General features: G+C 37.3%; 2 protein-coding genes and 1 pseudogene across 6 annotated transcripts; all 3 read left to right on the forward strand.

Moving 5' to 3' along the window:
- Positions 1–258: 258 nt before the first annotated feature.
- Positions 259–3,871, forward strand: LOC113663295 (annotated as a pseudogene).
- A 912-nt stretch (positions 3,872–4,783) lies between these two features.
- On the forward strand, positions 4,784–5,833 carry LOC113663296 (interferon-induced very large GTPase 1-like). The gene has a single exon (XM_027178515.2). It carries the CDS (start codon positions 4,784–4,786, stop codon positions 5,417–5,419), a length of 636 nt encoding a protein of 211 aa, XP_027034316.1. The 3' UTR covers positions 5,420–5,833.
- Positions 5,834–6,535: 702 nt separating this feature from the next.
- On the forward strand, positions 6,536–15,047 carry LOC113663293 (up-regulator of cell proliferation-like). 5 transcript variants are annotated; one of them, XM_047821708.1, is made up of 4 exons: positions 6,536–7,017; positions 7,840–8,829; positions 9,414–9,464; positions 9,902–15,047. In XM_047821708.1, exons 3-4 carry the CDS (start codon positions 9,443–9,445, stop codon positions 14,566–14,568), a joined length of 4,689 nt encoding a protein of 1,562 aa, XP_047677664.1. In that variant the 5' UTR covers positions 6,536–7,017; positions 7,840–8,829; positions 9,414–9,442; the 3' UTR covers positions 14,569–15,047. The 5 variants fall into 5 exon arrangements, with proteins under 5 accessions (XP_047677664.1, XP_047677667.1, XP_047677665.1 ...); XM_047821711.1 differs by having other exon boundaries at positions 7,840–8,475; XM_047821709.1 differs by having other exon boundaries at positions 7,840–7,901.
- Positions 15,048–17,886: the final 2,839 nt, after the last annotated feature.

Genomic DNA, 17,886 nt, shown 5'->3' on the forward strand with positions numbered 1-17,886 from the left:
CATTGCCAAACAGATGCTAAAATACACTATTTCCAGTCCTGCCTATCTCAAGGAATTTGGACAGCCCTTAAATTCTGTATCCTTGGCCATCAGTAAATAATTTGCTTTGCAGAAAGTTGTCAATCCATTTAAAGTGTTATCAATTTGAATTATGTGTTCTGTGTTTTTCAATACAAGAAGATTTTTTAATGAAAGTAGCAGCATTGGCAGCAAAGTACAGTGCTGAGCATTACCACCTCACAGCTCTGGTCTCCCCATATGCCCTGGCATGGACTGAAGCCTCATCCAAGGTATATTCCTGCTTCACTCCAGGATATATTCCAGGATGTTTATAATAAAGATGAGTAAACTAATTAGTGACTCAGCTGTTTTGAAGAACTCCAGGCTGAATCAAAATAAAAGAAGCACTTCTTGTTTGAAATGCAGCTCTAAAAAGTATACTGATCATGTTTTGTTTTTCTCCAGGGACTTCTGAAAATGCATAGAAAACAACTAACTTATTGTTGACACAGATGATGCAGATAAAAGTATGTACTACAGATTAGCATTTTAAGTACTGAAAATATGTTTTTTCATTGTAATATTTATCCATAATTGTTTTTGATTTATCACGTATACTTACCATCTAATCGTGTTAAAAAACCGTGACAGAACAACATATAGTTGCTAACTGCTTAATTAATCTTTTTCCTTTAGTAAAATCCGTGATTTGGGATCAGCACAGATGGAGTCAAAGCAGCAAAAAGGTGAGTAAAAACTGAGGTGACAACAATAATGTGGAATAACATTAAGGGGAAAAAGAGAAACTCAAATTCTGAAAACGCTGGGACTTAAAAAATACTTCCCAAATAAGCTGACTCTGAAGACTTTGCTGGAGATCAACAGTGCCAGTTTATCTGATAAAGACGTTCAGTCACTGCACGAGATACCAGAGGCTTTCCTTCGCAAGCTGCTAATGGTTAATTCAGATTCCCGAACTGTAATTTGTTCACCTGGTGAAAATAAGGAAACAAACGATTTGTTTGCTGAGCAGAGCTGTGATTCTACCACAGTTTCCTTCAGCAAGAAATGGCACTAAAAATGTCAATGTGCCAGTTTGCAGTGCCATTTGTGTTGCCTCAAAGTGCTCATAATCAATGCATTCTGATGTTATGGGCTCTTAGAGGTATCCTGAAAGAATGGTGTCCCCACTCAATGACAGAATCTAAAGGGTTTGTTGAAGACAGTGTTGTTCATGCAAAAATTCCTATGATATCATTTGTAAGGCTAAGCAACTGCAGCTTGACCAAGTCAAAGGTGTTGAACCAAGTGTTAAAAAATTCACAGCAGATTTTTTTTGTTATCAAGAAATGATCGGAGGATCTGCTTCAAGATTAATCTCTAATGGCATGGTTGAAATATGCTGGAGTTTGCCATGTGGAAACAAAACCATTGATGTCTTTCCTGAGCCAGTGGTTTTTGCTAATTTAAGAGATGTGTGCACATTCGAAACCCAATTCTTTTTCCTTTCTCAGGTGTCAACAGCTGTCTTTATGTTCCTAGACAGTGTTGATGAAAACGAACAAAGGTTGTTTGCCTCTTTACAAGAAATGAAGTCCAAATGCTTTCGAGTGGTCAACACTCCAGGAAATATGAGTGAGAAAATAAAGTCATCAATTAAAGCAGCATTGGATACTCTGCAATTGGAAAGAGATCACATCATTCAGAAAAGCCAAACCATGAATTTTGTTACATTTTCAAAGATGATCAGTTCTTCCATTACAAAAGTGCTGGGTGAACATCACAGAGCATGTGAAATTGAGGCTATGAAGACAGTTGCTCAGAATTTAGGCCTCAGAATTGAGGAAAATGATAGCACAGCCTGTGTGTCAGCAAACAAAACAGCAGAGGAAATCATGAAATGCATTGGAGTTCGCCCCATAGTGGAATATAAAAATTCACATCTGCCACTGCAAGGTGAAAACTGGAAAAGACTGTTTCAGATAGAAAAAGAGCAATGTCGATTACAACATTCAGGGGAGTTGAGTTTGGAGGAGTATAGGGCCCAACTTCAAAATGAAAAAGAAGAAATTCGAAACAAACAAAGCAACCATAAGATTACAAAAACAATGGACATCTTAATAAAGGCATTGTCAACCTCAGATGATATCGAGCGAGCCTATTTTCTCAGATGGTTGGGACTAAAGCTGGACATGCTATCACGCAAACACATGACAGACCTTCGGCACAAATACAGAGAGTGTGAACAGAAGAAAGACAGAGATGCTATAGCCCAATTAGACCAGGAACTGATTGACGCTTCTCTTGGCATCGAGCATTACCTGAGAGAGCTGGGACAAATCTATGAGGCTGCTTCATTTGGTTCACACAAAATAACTGATAAAATGAGCAATCTTCCCACTCTGGCTGCCAAACTGCTTCTGGCTGGATTTCCTCTTGAAATACTTGATGGAGATGCATCAAATATCCCAGAGAAATGGGTGAGTGATGTTCTCATGGAGCTTCACAAGATGGTTAAGGAAAGGAGCCGTTTGCTGGTTATTGTTAGTGTTAGGGGTTCAGAGTTCTGGTAAATAAATCAACACTACTTAACACTTATGTTTGGAGTCCAGTTTGCAGTAGGTAGTGGAAGATGCACATGTGGAGCATTTATGATTCTCCTACCTGTGGGTGAAGACTTGAAGGAAGAGTTACTTTGTGACTTTGTCCTTCTGATTGATACAGAGGGTTTGAAATCACCAGCACTGGCACAACTGGAAGACAGTTATGATCATGACAACGAATTAGCTACCTTTGTGATTGGTCTTAGTGACGTAACCATCATAAATGTAGCAATGGAAAATTCTACAGAGATGAAGGATATCTTGCAGATAGCAGTTCATGCTTTTTTACGGTTGAAGGAAATTGGTAAAAAAACAGTCTGCCACTTTGTTCATCAAAATGTTGCTGGTGTATCAGCACATGAGAAAAACATGACAGACAGACAAAAGCTTCTGGACCAGTTAAATGAGATGACACTGATTGCAGCTGAGATGGAAAAGAAGCCTCATGTGAAGTACTTCACTGATGTTATGGATTATGATGTAGAAAAGAATAACTGGTATATACCAGGCCTATGGCATGGTACACCACCAATGGCACCAGTTAATACAGGCTACAGTGTTGCTGTTCTTGATTTTAAGAAAAAACTCTTGGAGATGCTTAAAGCAAGAAAAGCTGAACAACTCTTCCAGATTCCAGAGTTCCTGCAATGGATCAGTAGCTTATGGAAAGTGGTGAAGTTTGAGAAGTTCATCTTCAGTTTCATCTTGTGGCCCATGCCTATGACAGTCTTTGCAAAGAGTTTTGAGACTGGGAATGGTCTCTTAGAAGACATATCTTGTCTTTGATTTCTAAAGCAGAGGTTCAACTGTCTAACACTGAAACAAGCAGTATTCACGGGGTTGTTGATGCACTTAACAAAAAAACTGAAAAAGAGCTCATGATTCAATCAGAAGAAATGACAAAGAAATTGAAAGACTACTACAAAAGGAAAGACCGTAGTGTGCTTTTGGTGGAAAAATACAAAACTGATTTTAACAAAAGCATTAAATCTCTGCAGACTGAAATGAAGAATGAAGTGAAAAAACGATTAGATCTGGCTATTGAGATGAAGAAAAACACTGCAAAATTAGAGGAGATACACAGTAAGCAAGCTGCAATGGTCGAATCCCAAGTTCTGCAATTACTTCAGAAGTACAAAGATCACAATGATGAAGTGTCTGACGAGGATCTCAAAGCCGATTTTGAAAGAATGTGGAGAAGAGAGATTGCAAACTTCACTGGTCTAAAAGAAAGGGATGTTTCCGCTGATGTTTTGAAGCAATTGTGAGCAAGCCTAGGAAATCGCCAAGTCAATGAGGACTTGCAGAATGTTACAAATTTGACACATTATGGGCAGGACGTTTTCAAAGCCAGGAAAAAACATATAAATACGTCCTTAGAAATGGTCCTTTTCAGGCTATAATGGATTTATTTACAAAAAAGTCTACAAAGCATGCTCTACAGATTATTGCAGATGATGCCATTAACAGTTGTAGAAGGATGATTGAACAGTGTTCACATTCCAAAAGTGATTACCAAGAAACATTTACAAAAGATGTCCTTGATGAAATTGATGCAATCCTCACAAAAGAAAATAACAAATACAATACTACATTTGAAATTGAGCTTAAATTGCACATTTGTGGAATTGCCTCTCGGAAATTCTTTGAGATGCACAGGAAGTATCTCTCTGAGCAAGATCCTGTCAAGCATTTACAGAAACTTAAGAATCAATATCTCTATAATTTTATTGATTTGTACAGAGAGAGGGATCAGTGCCAAAAGAAAGCACAAAACTTTACTCAGCTCTGTCTCAAACCAGCAGTGACTGAGTACATCGACCAGTCCATCGGACCTGACATTGTTGATGCAGTTTTGGAGAATAAATCTACTGAGTATAGTTCACGATCACTATTTCAGTACACCATTCAGAAGGAACTGCTGGAAAAAATCTAATTTCAATGAATTTACAGAGTACATTTTACATTATGAGAATTATGTGAAAGACTGGATATACAATCACATTGTTGGATGCTTTTCCAAAGAATTATCTCTGCAAAAATTAAAAATGAAGAGGGTGGAAATCATAATAAAAAAGATCACTGAAGCAGTGTAAACTTGTAAGTTTGAAGCCAGTGGCTCTCCTTTGCCTAATGATGCAGAAGGTATCACAAAATTAATCCGAAAGCTTTGCAAAACTATGAGGCATGTCATAGCAATACCCATGAGCACAGTGGACAGTGTACTCTTTCAGAACACAAGCTGTTGTGATCCATTTATCAAAAGTCTCTGTGAATGTATTGATGACCTGAAACAGCAAATATCAAAGGAGATCTCAGAGTCAACTGATATCAAAGAGACACTGAAAAATGTGTCAGTAAAACCCCAGGATGAGCTTTTCAAGAGGGTGTTTGGATGTGGAGTGCAGTGTCCAATTTGCAAAACACCATGTGAAGCAGGAGGGAAGGAACATCAGCTACACCATGCAGCTGTGCACAGACCACAAGGCATTGGCATGTACAGAAATAGAAAGACTAATATCCTTTGTGAAGAGATCTGCACATCTAGTGTTCATGCCAATGGAACATTTCTAAATCATGACACAAATTTCCAACCTCATCCCTACAAAGACTACCAGAAATATTACCCAGACTGGCATATTGCACCTGACATGTCAATAGAAGCCTCAGATTACTGGAAATATGTGCTGGTGACATTCAATAAAGAATTTGCTGAAAGGTATATAGCATTGCCAGCTGTTTATCCAGATGTGTGGAATCAAATCAATAAAGATCAGGCTTTTAATAGTCTGAAGCTCATGTTTAATATTAAATAATGATAAACTGCCAAAATTTCACTGCAAACATATTGAAATTGGTGACGAAGACAAAGTCCATCACTCAAAGTTTTATCACTTATGTTATTGCTCAGGTGACACAGAAACTGGAGCAATAGTTATGCCTGAATCAATGTTATTAGGATTATTATATTGGGGGATTTAAACAGTTTCTAATAAACATTATATCTGTATGCCTTATGATTTTTTTATGGTTTTAGATGGTTGGATTATTTAGATGGTTGGATTATTTCTTTGACTGATGTTAATTCAAATGTTTACTTTGTTATACTGTACATGTTACGGTTATAGTTAGTAATTATTTTCTGAAATTTAGTTGAATGTATTATTATTGTATGAACATACTGTATGAACATAGGAGTATGTTAATGATAAATTGTGATTTATAAATAAACTAATAATATAATAAATGAATAATTTTTGGTTTTCGTTTAGTTTATCACTGTTTTTATCATACATATCTACACATATCATACAGTATAATACTTGTTTAAGGTACAATCAGTTTTAGTCAGTTAAAACTCTTACATGGCGCCCCCCTATTTTCATGATTTTCTCCTAGATGACATACCCACCAAAAAAAGTGGTACAGCTCCCATATACTTTGACACACAGCCTGGTCTCATTGGAAAGAAGAGAGTCTCTAGTTTCTGATACAAGTGTCAGGGTGCTTCTAGGCCTTACTGACACAGAGTTACAGAGGCAAGAATGGAGGGTTTTTATTTCCTTCTGAGTTGTTAAATACATTGCTGTATTTAATGATGGGAGGTAAACAACAACTGAGGGTCATAGCCACATGTCTTGGCTTTCACCAAAAAAAAAATTAAGTCAAAAGACTCAAAAATGGTTTTATATGAATATTTTTCTACGGACATGTCCGTCCGTTCATGTTTTTCTTATTTATTTGTTTATTGTACAACTTTGTATAAAAAGACTGCATGCTTAGTTCAAAAGTCCTATAACAAAGAGAACCCCTCTGCCTAGAAGCCTGCTGTGAAAAAAAGGCCTGTAAACTGACACCCTGAGGTGTGAGAGTGTGAAAAGTTCAAGAATTGCAATGAAGTTGAAAAAAATTAATATGCACATGCTCATTGCACAGCCCACCCTCACCAGATTTATCATGTTGCATCTCATTGGAATCGTCTCCTTATTGGCTAAAGAGCTATGACGCTCGCGAACCATCAAATCTCCCTTCAGTCAAAGGGAGGGTGTCCCACATAGCATGGAAAGACCTCATTGGCTTCTTAGCTGCCTATCTCTGCACCAATAGCACAGATTGGCTCATGAGAGAGCTTGTTTGAATCGTTAGACCCTGGACTACAAATCTGACGCCCAAGTGTAGTTTTATAAGCCTCCAATGAGAAGTGAGAGCTGAAACAATGGACGGAAGTTAACCGCTGTTTACAGTTTTCGGTGAGAAACGTAATACTTGTGAGGCGAGCAAAGCGTTTTGGATTCAAAGGCTTATTACCTATTCCAATTCCTTGGACTTTTGGCAATTTTTTTTTACAAGCATTTGTTTTGGAAAATACATTAACATTAGTGACAATGTGAAAAAAGGGAAATTGCATTTAAAGGTCAGTAAACAAACCGAACTAGCGCTGCCTAGTTCAGGTGGCTATGAAATGGTTAAATTACTATGACTGCTATAAATCATATTATGCTTTGTGTGTGGGCTTAATAAAATCCTGAGAGTCTAAGCTAAGCTTTCAAACAGTATATAATTTAACCGTGTTTAGAGGATTTAATGTTTAAAAGTTACAATGAAGTTACAATGAAGTTGATGCAGTCTCGCCTCCTAGCGGTGTTCGATCGTTCTCGCGACAGTGACCATATAAAGACAAAGGACAGAGTGTGGGTTGAAGCATTAGGCAAGATAAACGAACAAACAAACAAACAAACAAACAAAAAAAAGACTTGAGGCCTATATATATATATATGTGTGTGTGTATATATGTATACGTGTGTGTGTGTGTGTGTGTGTGTGTGTGTGTGTGTAATATATAGACAACACAAATGCATATGCTTTCTACAAAGTATAATGTCTTAAAACTGTCAGAGAAAGTGTGTCTTCATTGAGCGAAGAAAATTAACAACTACAGACACTTAAATTGAATTTTAATTATTTTTCCCTTATTTACATATCAGTATCATAGTATGCTGATATCCTTCATAAAACTCAATGTAACTAAATTTTTTGCACAGGCCTGTGTAATAGGGTAATGGGGTTACTGTTGACCTCTTGGTCAACAGTAAAAAATGACAAATTTTACCTATTCCAAGCCGAAGGAACCATTAACAAGCAAGAATGCATGTTTCATGTCATGGATAAATGAACATGAAAAAATGTGGTTATAATATCAGTTAAGAGGACCTCTTATGGTGTATCCAAACACCAGATCTGCTGGACTGAAACCCAGTGACTCTTGGACACTCTCCCTTGCAGCAAACATAATCAACGGTAAGCCTTCAACCCATTCATTACCAGTCTCAAAACAAAATTTTCGGCGCATTGACTTCAGAGTCTGATGGAATCGCTCCAATGCACCTTGGGATTCCGGGTGGTAGGTACTAGCCAATTGGTGCTTAATACCCAACTCATTTAACATGTGAAAATTCTTTAGATGTGAAATTAGTGCCTTGATCTGACTGGATCACCTTTGAATAGAGAGCAGAACTTAATTAGTTCTTGTACAACTGTCCTTGCTTTAAGAGTGCGAAGGGGGAACCGCTTGTTACGTGCCAAGGCACGTATTTTGCAGGTGTGTTTTATTTGCTTGTGTTACAGCGGATCGGCTGCGTGAGCGCGATGTGGTTTACCAAATACCGGTCGGTGCAGGGCGGAAACGCAGCGTACGGACACCGCCCTGGAAGAAGTCCGCGACCATAAAAGCGCGAACGTCGCATCAACTCATTGTTGGGTTGTTGGTTAGCGAGTTGTTGGATAATTGTTAGAAAGTTATCTGCTGTGTGTTTTGGCAGTGCGATTTATGTTCTTGGTTTTCAATTTTGTTATACGTACGGGGCTGAAAGAGGTGAGAAGGAGCGCGCTAATACATTGTTCACCACGTAGTATACTTCCGTGTCTAGAGACCTCGGGTAAGGGGCGGTGCCTCGCCCTGTATTCTAGTTAGCGAGGGGAGTACAGAGTAGTTAGGATTTTGGTTTCACTTTTGTTTTAGATGAGCATGACTAATATAAGCAGTGTTATGTAAGCAGGTTTTGACTTTCCGTTTGCAAAAATTGTTATATTTTGAGTTATTTGTTTACATATTTTTAATGCATCCTGCTGTGATATTGAAAATATAATTTTGGTTATTACTGGGGGAGAGGAAATATCCAGCCTCTATAGTACATTCCTCTACAATCTTACCATCGCAGTCTATGAGGTAAACCATGCATGAAACCTATGTTTTAGATTCAAGTAGACTTACATGGTATGGTAGTCTGCCATCTATTTAATTTAGTAGTTCATTTAATTCATTTGTGGTTACTTACTGAGAAAGGCATGAAGAAGTGGTGGCATGAAGTATCTCTCTGAGCATACATGATGAAGAAACCCTTTAAAGGAACAAAACTAAGAACCCGCGCTCTTCTGGGTTAAACCAGATAGTGACATGATGAGTCATTAAGAGCTAATACCATGTCTATTTATTGTATCCAAAAATATAGAAATAAGAACAATTACTTTAGTATGCATAGAGATGCATCATGGAGAAAGTGTCACATCTCCCGCATAGGTTTGGGGATAAACAAAGAAACCAAAATCTTTAGAATCATCAAAAACTTTTTTTCAAATGTAATTTCAACTAATATCCGAGAACTTATATTTAAAACACGAGACACAGATGAAAGTATGTATTACACACTAGCTTTTTTAAACATGGAATGTTCACTGAAATAATTTATCCATTATTGTTCTTGATTAAGTACATATACTTGCCAACTTCTTAAATAAACATATTTTCTTTAGTTAAAGACTGTGGATCAGGATCAGCACCAATGGAGGCAAGGCAGAAAGAGGGTGAGTAAAAACTGAAGTGGTCACAATAATGCATCAAGCGAGAGAAAAGTAAAACTCAAATTCACTTTTATTAAAAAAAAACCCTAATATTTAACTATATTATTAATTATGTTATTTTTCTGAATTACTGACTTATTCACTTACTGACTACTTATTAATGATTGGAATAAAATATTAGTGGAATAAAACATAAAATATACATAATATTCAACAGCCTGACTATTTAAAATATTGAAATACATATTAAAGTTAAATGGCTGAAATGGAGAATACTCGCCTAATTTATTTCTCTTCAATTATAGTAGTTCTCTAGATTGACATAAATTTGGTAGCATATATGAACGACCATGACTTATTAGCTTAGCAGATCTGAAGACCAACAGATTTTCTAAAAAGTAGTAAAATTTATATTGATATAAATTTCTCTTAACTTCCAGATCATCTTATATCATTTCTGACAACATTGGGACTTAGAAATTACTACCCAAACATGCTGACTCTGAAGTCTTTGCTGGAGATCAACAATGTCAGTTTATCTGATAAAGACGTTCAGTCACTGCACGAGATACCAGAGGCTTTCCTTCGCAAACTGCTAATGGTTAATTCAGATTCCCGAACTGTAATTTGTTCACCTGGTGGAAATAAGGAAACAAACGATTTGTTTGCTGAACAGAGCTGTGATTCTACCCCAAATCTCCTAGATGTACACACTGCACTCTTCGCCTGTGCTGACAGTTTCCTTCAGCAAGAAATGGCACTAAAAATGTCAATGTGCCAGTTTGCAGTGCCATTTTTGTTACCTCAAGGAGTTCATAATCAATGCACTCTGATGTTATGGGCTCTTAGAGGTATCCTGAAAGAATGGCGTCCCCACTCAATGACAGAATCTAAAGGGTTTGTTGAAGACAGTGTTGTTCATGCAAAAATTCCTATGATATCATTTGTAAGGTTAAGCAACTGCAGCTTGACCAAGTCAAAGGTGTTGAACCAAGTGTTAAAAAATTCACAGCAGCACCAGGATTTTTTTTGTTATCAAGAAATGATCGGAGGATCTACTCCAAGAGTCATCTCTAATGGCATGGTTGAAATATGCTGGAGTTTGCCATGTGGAAACAAAACCATTGATGTCTTTCCTGAGCCAGTGGTTTTTGCTAATTTAAGAGGAGATGTTTGTGCATTCGAAACCCAATTCAGTTTCCTTTCTCAGGTGTCAACAGCTGTCTTTGTGTTCCTAGACAGTGTTGATGAAAACGAACAAATGTTGTTTGCCTCTTTACAAGAAATGAAGTCCAAATGCTTTCTTGTGGTCAACACTCCAGGAAATATGAATGAGAAAATAAAGTCATCAATCAAAGCAGCAGTTGATACTCTGCAACTGGAAAGAGATCACATCATTCAGAAAAGCCAAAACATGAATTTTGCTACATTTTCAATGAGGATCAGTTCTTCTATTACAAAAGTGCTGGGTGAGCATCACAGGGCATGTGAAATTGAGTCTATGAAGACAATTGCTCAAAATTTAGGCCTTAGAATTGATGAAAATGATAGCACAGCCTGTGTGTCAGCAAACAAAACAGCAGAGGAAATCATGAAATGCATTGGAGTTCGTCCCATAGTGGAATATAAAAAGACACAGCTGCCACTGCAAGGTGAAAACTGGAAAAGACTGGCTCAGATAGAAAAAGAGCAATGTCGATTACAACATTCAGGGGAGTTGAGTTTGGAGGAGTATAAGGCCCAACTTCAAAATGAAAAAGAAGAAATTCGAAACAAACAAAGCAACCATAAGATTACAAAAACAATGGACATCTTAATAAAGGCATTGTCAACCTCAGATGATATCGAGAGAGCCTATTTTCTCAGATGGCTGGGAATAAAGCTGGACATGCGATCACGCAAACACATGACAGACCTTCGGCACAAATACAGAGAGTGTGAACAAAAGAAAGACAGAGATGCTGTAGCCCAATTAGACCAGGAGCTGATTGACGCTTCTCTTGGCATCGAGCATTACCTGAGAGAGCTGGGACAAATCTATGAGGCTGCTTCATTTGGTTCACACAAAATAACTGATAAAATGAGCAATCTTCCTACTCTGGCTGCCAAACTGCTTCTGGCTGGATTTCCTCTTGAAATACTTGATGGAGATGCATCAAATATCCCAGAGAAATGGGTGAGCGATGTTCTCACGGAGCTTCACAAGATGGTTAAGGAAAGGAGCCGTTTGCTGGTTATAACTGTGTTAGGAGTTCAGAGTTCTGGTAAATCAACACTGCTCAACACTATGTTTGGAGTCCAATTTGCAGTAGGTAGTGGAAGATGCACACGTGGAGCATTTATGATTCTCCTACCTGTGGGTGAAGACTTGAAGGAAGAGTTACTTTGTGACTTTGTCCTTCTGATTGATACAGAGGGTTTGAAATCACCAGCACTGGCACAATTGGAAGACAGTTATGATCATGACAACGAATTAGCTACCTTTGTGATTGGTCTTAGTGACGTAACCATCATAAATGTAGCAATGGAGAATTCCACAGAGATGAAGGATGTCTTGCAGATAGCAGTTCATGCTTTTTTACGGATGAAGGAAATTGGTAAAAAAACAGTCTGCCACTTTGTTCATCAAAATGTTGCTGGTGTATCAGCACATGAGAAAAACATGACAGACAGACAAAAGCTTCTGGACCAGTTAAATGAAATGACACTGATTGCAGCTGAGATGGAAAAGAAGCCTCATGTGAAGAACTTCACTGATGTTATGGATTATGATGTGGAAAAGAATAACTGGTATATACCAGGCCTATGGCATGGCACACCACCAATGGCACCAGTTAATACAGGCTACAGTGTTGCTGTTCTTGATTTTAAGAAAAAACTTTTGGAGATGCTTAAAGCAAGAAAAGGTGAACAACTCTTCCAGATTCCAGAGTTCCTGCAATGGATCAGTAGCTTATGGAAAGCAGTGAAGTTTGAGAACTTCATCTTCAGTTTCAGAAACACTCTTGTGGCCAATGCCTATGACAACCTTTGCAAAGAGTTTTCAGACTGGGAATGGACTTTTAGAAGACATATCTTGTCTTTGATTTCTAATGCAGAGGTTCAACTGTCTAACACTGAAACAAGCAGTATTCATGGGGTTGTTGATGCACTCAACAAAAAAACTGAAAAAGCGCTCATGATTCAATCAGAAGAAATGACAAAGAAATTGAAAGACTACTACAAAAGGAAAGACCGTAGTGTGCATTTGGTGGAAAAATACAAAACTGATTTTAACAAAAGCATTAAATCTCTGCAGACTGAAATGATGAATGAAGTGAAAAAACGATTAGATCTGGCTATTGAGATGAAGAAAAACACTGCAAAATTAGAGGAGATACACAGTAAGCAAGCTGCAATGGTCGAATCCCAAGTTCTGCAATTACTTCAGAAGTACAAAGATCACAATGATGAAGTGCCTGACGAGGATCTCAAAGCCGATTTTGAAAGAATGTGGAGAAGAGAGATTGCAAACTTCACTGGTCTAAAAGAACGGGATGTTTCCGCTGATGTTTTGAAGCAATTGCGAGCAAGCCTAGGAAATCGCCAAGTCAATGAGGATTTGCAGAATGTTTCAAATTTGACACATTATGGGCAAGACATTTTCAAAGCCAGGAAAAAACATATAAATACGGGAAAAGGTTTACAGGCTGTAAAGGATTTTTTTACAAAAAAGGCTACAAAGCATGCTCTACAGATTATTGCAGATGATGCCATTAACAGTTGTAGAAGGATGATTGAACAGTGTTCACATTCCAAAAGTGATTACCAAGAAACATTTACAAAAGATGTCCTTGATGAAATTGATGCAATCCTCACAAAAGAAAATAACAAATACAATACTACATTTGAAATTGAGCTTAAATTGCACATTTGTGGAATTGCCTCTCGGACATTCCTTGAGATGCACAGGAAGTATCTCTCTGAGCAAGATCCTGTCAAGCATTTACAGAAACTTAAGAATCAATATCTCTCTAATTTTATTGATTTGTACAGAGAGAGGGATCAGTGCCAAAAGAAAGCACAAAACTTTACTCAGCTCTGTCTCAAACCAGCAGTGACTGAGTACATCGACCAGTCCATCGGACCTGACATTGTTGATGCAGTTTTGGAGAATAAATCTACTGAGTATAGTTCACGATCACTATTTCAGTACACCATTCAGAAGGAACTGCTGGAAAAATCTAATTTCAATGAATTTACAGAGTACATTATACATTATAAGAATTATGTGAAAGACTGGATATACAATCACATTGTTGAATACTTTTCCAAAGACTTATCTCTGCAAAAATTAAAAACGAAGAAGCTGGAAATCATAATAAAAAAGATCACTGAAGCAGTGGAAACATGTAAGCTTGAAGCCAGTGGCTCTCCTTTGCCTAATGATGCAGAAGGTACCACAAAATTGATCCAGAATCTTTGCAAAACTATGAGGGATGTCATCACAATACCCAAGAGCACAGTGGACAGTGTACTCTTTCAGAACACAAGCTGTTGTGATCCATTCACCAAAAGTCTTTGTGAATGTATCGATGACCTGAAACAGCAAATATCAAAGGAGATCTCAGAGTCAACTGATATCAAAGGTACACTGAAAAATGTGTCGGTAAAACCCCAGGATGAGCTTTTCAAGAGGGTGTTTGGATGTGGAGTGCAGTGTCCATTTTGCAAAACACCATGTGAGGCAGGAGGAAAGGAACATCAGCTACACCATGCAGCTGTGCACAGACCACAGGGCATTGGAAGGTACAGATACATAAAGACTAATATCCTTTGTGAAGAGATCTGTACGTCTAGTGTTCATGGCAATGGAAAATTTCGAAATCATGACACAAATTACCAATATCATCCCTACAAAGACTACCGGAAATATTACCCAGACTGGCATATTGCACCTGACATGTCAATAGAAGCCTCAGATTACTGGAAATATGTGCTGGTGACATTCAATAAAGAATTTGCTGAAAGGTATAAAGCATTGCCAGCTGTTTATCCAGATGTGTGGAATCAAATCACTAAAGATCAGGCTTTTATTAGTCTGAAGCTCATGTTTAATATTAAATAATGGAAAATTGGCCAAATTTCACTGCAAACATATTGGCATTTGTGAAGAAGACAAACTCCATCACTCACAGTTCTATCACTAATGTTATTGCTCAGGTGAAGCAGAAACTGGAATGGAATGCCTTAATTATTAGAATTATGAAATTGAGGGATTTTAATGGTTTCTAATAAACAATATATCTGCATGCCTTATGATTTTTTTATGGTTTTAGATGGTTGGATTATTTCTTTGACTGATGTTAATTAAAGTGTTACAACTGTTTACTTTGTTATACATGTTACTGTTATATTTAGTAATTATTGTCTGAAATTCAGTTGAATGCATTATTCAGAACATATTGTATGAACATGGAGGATGTTAATGATCTAACAACATAAATGATTTGTACATAATATCAATCTGACAATCAAAACCAGTTGCAATGGCAAATGTCAATGCGAAGTGATTTTTAAATAAACTAACATAATATTATAAATGAATAATTTCTGATTTTCTTTTAGTTTATCACTGTTTTTATCATACATATCTACACATACTATACAATATAATGTTTATTTAAGGTACAATCAGTTTTAGTCAGTTAACAAGACAAAGGACAGAGTGCGGGTTGAAGCATTAGGCAAGATAAACAAACAAACAAAAAAAGAGACTTGAGTCCAACATTTTATATATATTGTATATAATACACACAACACAAATGCATATGTTTTCTACAAAGTATAATGTCTTAAAACTGTCAGAGAAAGTGAGACAAATAACTACAAACACAAATTAAATTTTAATTATTTTCCTCCTCATTAACATATCAGGGCTTTTTTTCATGGCCATGCAATTGAAAAACTTCAGTCATTGGGGAAAAACTGCCCTGATATGTAAATGAGGGAGAAATAATACCAAACTGTGTAATGGGTCACTGGCCCATTTTTTTCGGTCAACAGTAAAAAATTGGTCCAATGACCCATTACACACACCTAAGCAAAATAAAGCTTATTTACAAGCTTTTTTTTTTTTAACCTTTCTTTCTATGGAATAATTAGAGGTGTTTGTCTGTGTATATGTGTATGTGTGGTTGTGTGTGGTTGTATGTGTGCAAGCATGTGTGTTCAGGCTTTCCAGAAATCCTCCTTGAAAGCCAGAATACACACATTAACACACACCAAACACAAAAATACACATGCAAACACACAAACGATAGTGTGGTGACATCCTTCATAAACCTCAATGTAAAAAGCCTGAAAATAAGCTTTTTATTTGCACAGGCCTGTGTAATAGGGTAATAGCGCCACCTTTTGGTCAACAGATAAAATTACAAATTTTACCTCTTTCAAGCTGAGGGAACCATTAACAAGCAAAAATGCATGTTCGTTGTCATGGCAGTTAATGTAAAAGAAAGAGAAAAAAATTAAATCTGATGCTGCACAAAAACTAGCAATTCATAAAAGCCAATGTTGTTAGTAAGTTTTGACTTAAGATTAATATGTAAAAAAAAGTTTGTTTTTTATATTAAAAATAAGTCATTTTGTGTGTATTTTTTTTGCACATTTGTGATGTCACAAATTTAATTAGTAATTAATAAGTTAAAAACTGAGCTTGGTTAAATAATTTATAAGATTACGATTAAAATATTTATCTGATATATTTTGATATAAAATTAATTTTATTAAATTTATGGACATTTTTGGTCTTTTTATAGTATTTTTTTAATGTATTTTTATGGATAAAGCATATACAAAAAACTGAAAAAAAAAAAGGATCAATATGGTAATAAAATCATATTTTACACATCCCCAGGAATGCCATCCAGGAGACCATTACATTTGAGAACCTGTGGCACAACATGACACACAATCAAGTGTAACAAACTCTCTGCAACTGGCATTATGCGTAAAAGCTTTTGTGGAATAAATAAATAATGACAGTTTCTTTCTGGATAAAAATTAATAGAACTATTCAATGTAACAAATGTAACTAGATTTGTAAAGTTCGTCACGACAAACTTTGATGGTGGCTTTGACGGTGCAAGTATTCGCAAAGGCCGGCGCATTTTGGAGGCGAGTGGACAAAGATTGTGAAAGCTAATGGACCTCTAGGGTGCCAATACTTTCGGAGGTGAGCGGACATGAGCATGTGACGTGATCTGAATACCCTTGAGGTAGTTCCCCTCATTGTGCTGAGTGTTTTGATATGTCACATGTCCATGTTGTGCAAAATTTTAATTTTCACGTGACGTCACGTGACGTGACCAGAATACCCGTGGGGCAGTTTCCCTCATTGTGCTGAGTGTTTTGATATGTCACATGTCCATGTTGTGCAAATTTTTAATTTTGCTTGTTTTTGGGGCGGGGCTACATGTGACATCACGTGACGTCACGTGACGTGACCATAATACCCGTGGGGCAGTTCCCCTCATTGTGCTGAGTGTTTTGATATGTCACATGTCCATCTTTTGCAAATTTTTAATTTTGCTTGTTTTTGGGGCGGGGCTACATGTGACGTCACGTGACGTCACGTGACGTGACCATAATACCCGTGGGGCAGTTCCCCTCATTGTGCTGAGTGTTTTGATATGTTACATGTCCATGTTGTGCAAATTTTTTATTTTGCTTGTTATTGAGGCAGGGCTACATGTGACATCACGTGACGTCACGTGACGTGACCAGAATACCCGTGGGGCAGTTCCCCTCAATGTGCTGAGTGTTTTGATATGTCACATGTCCATGTTGTGCAAATTTTTAATTTTGCTTGTTTTTTGGGCGGGGCTACATGTGACATCACGTGACGTCACGTGACGTGACCATAATACCCGTGGGGCAGTTCCCCTCATTGTGCTGAGTGTTTTGATATGTCACATGTCCATGTTGTGCAAATTTTTAATTTTGCTTGTTTTTGGGCCGGGGCTACATGTGACATCACGTGGTGTCGAGTGATGTCACCAGAATACCCGGTGGGGTGCCAATACTTTTGGCAAAAAGTGGCCACTGAGGGTTTCGACATTTCATGTCAATACTGCAGTCATTATGGGATTCTACTTATTATACTGCATAGAACAGTACATGCAATTCTTAATGTTGGATGTATTGTGTGTGTGAGAGCTTAGAGGACTTTTTGGAATTCCCTATTCAAGTCTATGGGATGTTCGATTGTCGACTACGGGAAAACCGAAAATTCCATCGGAACTCCGAAATAAAAATTTGGTCCGGAGTAAGGTCCTAAAGAACATGTCCGAGTTCGGTGTAAATCGCTTGAAAACTTGCCGAATTACAAACCTCAAAAGTTTATAATGGAACTCTATGGGAAAAAAGGGCACTTTGAGCTTCC

Source organism: Tachysurus fulvidraco, chromosome 12, assembly GCF_022655615.1.
Source record: "Tachysurus fulvidraco isolate hzauxx_2018 chromosome 12, HZAU_PFXX_2.0, whole genome shotgun sequence".
Taxonomy (NCBI): domain Eukaryota; kingdom Metazoa; phylum Chordata; class Actinopteri; order Siluriformes; family Bagridae; genus Tachysurus; species Tachysurus fulvidraco.

Bases quoted from the DNA above. Each gene is read 5' to 3' on its own strand.
- LOC113663296 (XM_027178515.2), top strand. From the start codon at position 4,784: ATGAGGCATGTCATAGCAATACCCATGAGCACAGTGGACAGTGTACTC.
- LOC113663293 (XM_027178512.2), top strand. From the start codon at position 7,820: ATGGTGTATCCAAACACCAGATCTGCTGGACTGAAACCCAGTGACTCT. The intron at 7,902-9,413 runs GTAAGCCTTCAA...TATTTTCTTTAG, and splicing joins TGCAGCAAACATAATCAACG to TTAAAGACTGTGGATCAGGA. The intron at 9,465-9,901 runs GTGAGTAAAAAC...CTTAACTTCCAG, and splicing joins GGAGGCAAGGCAGAAAGAGG to ATCATCTTATATCATTTCTG.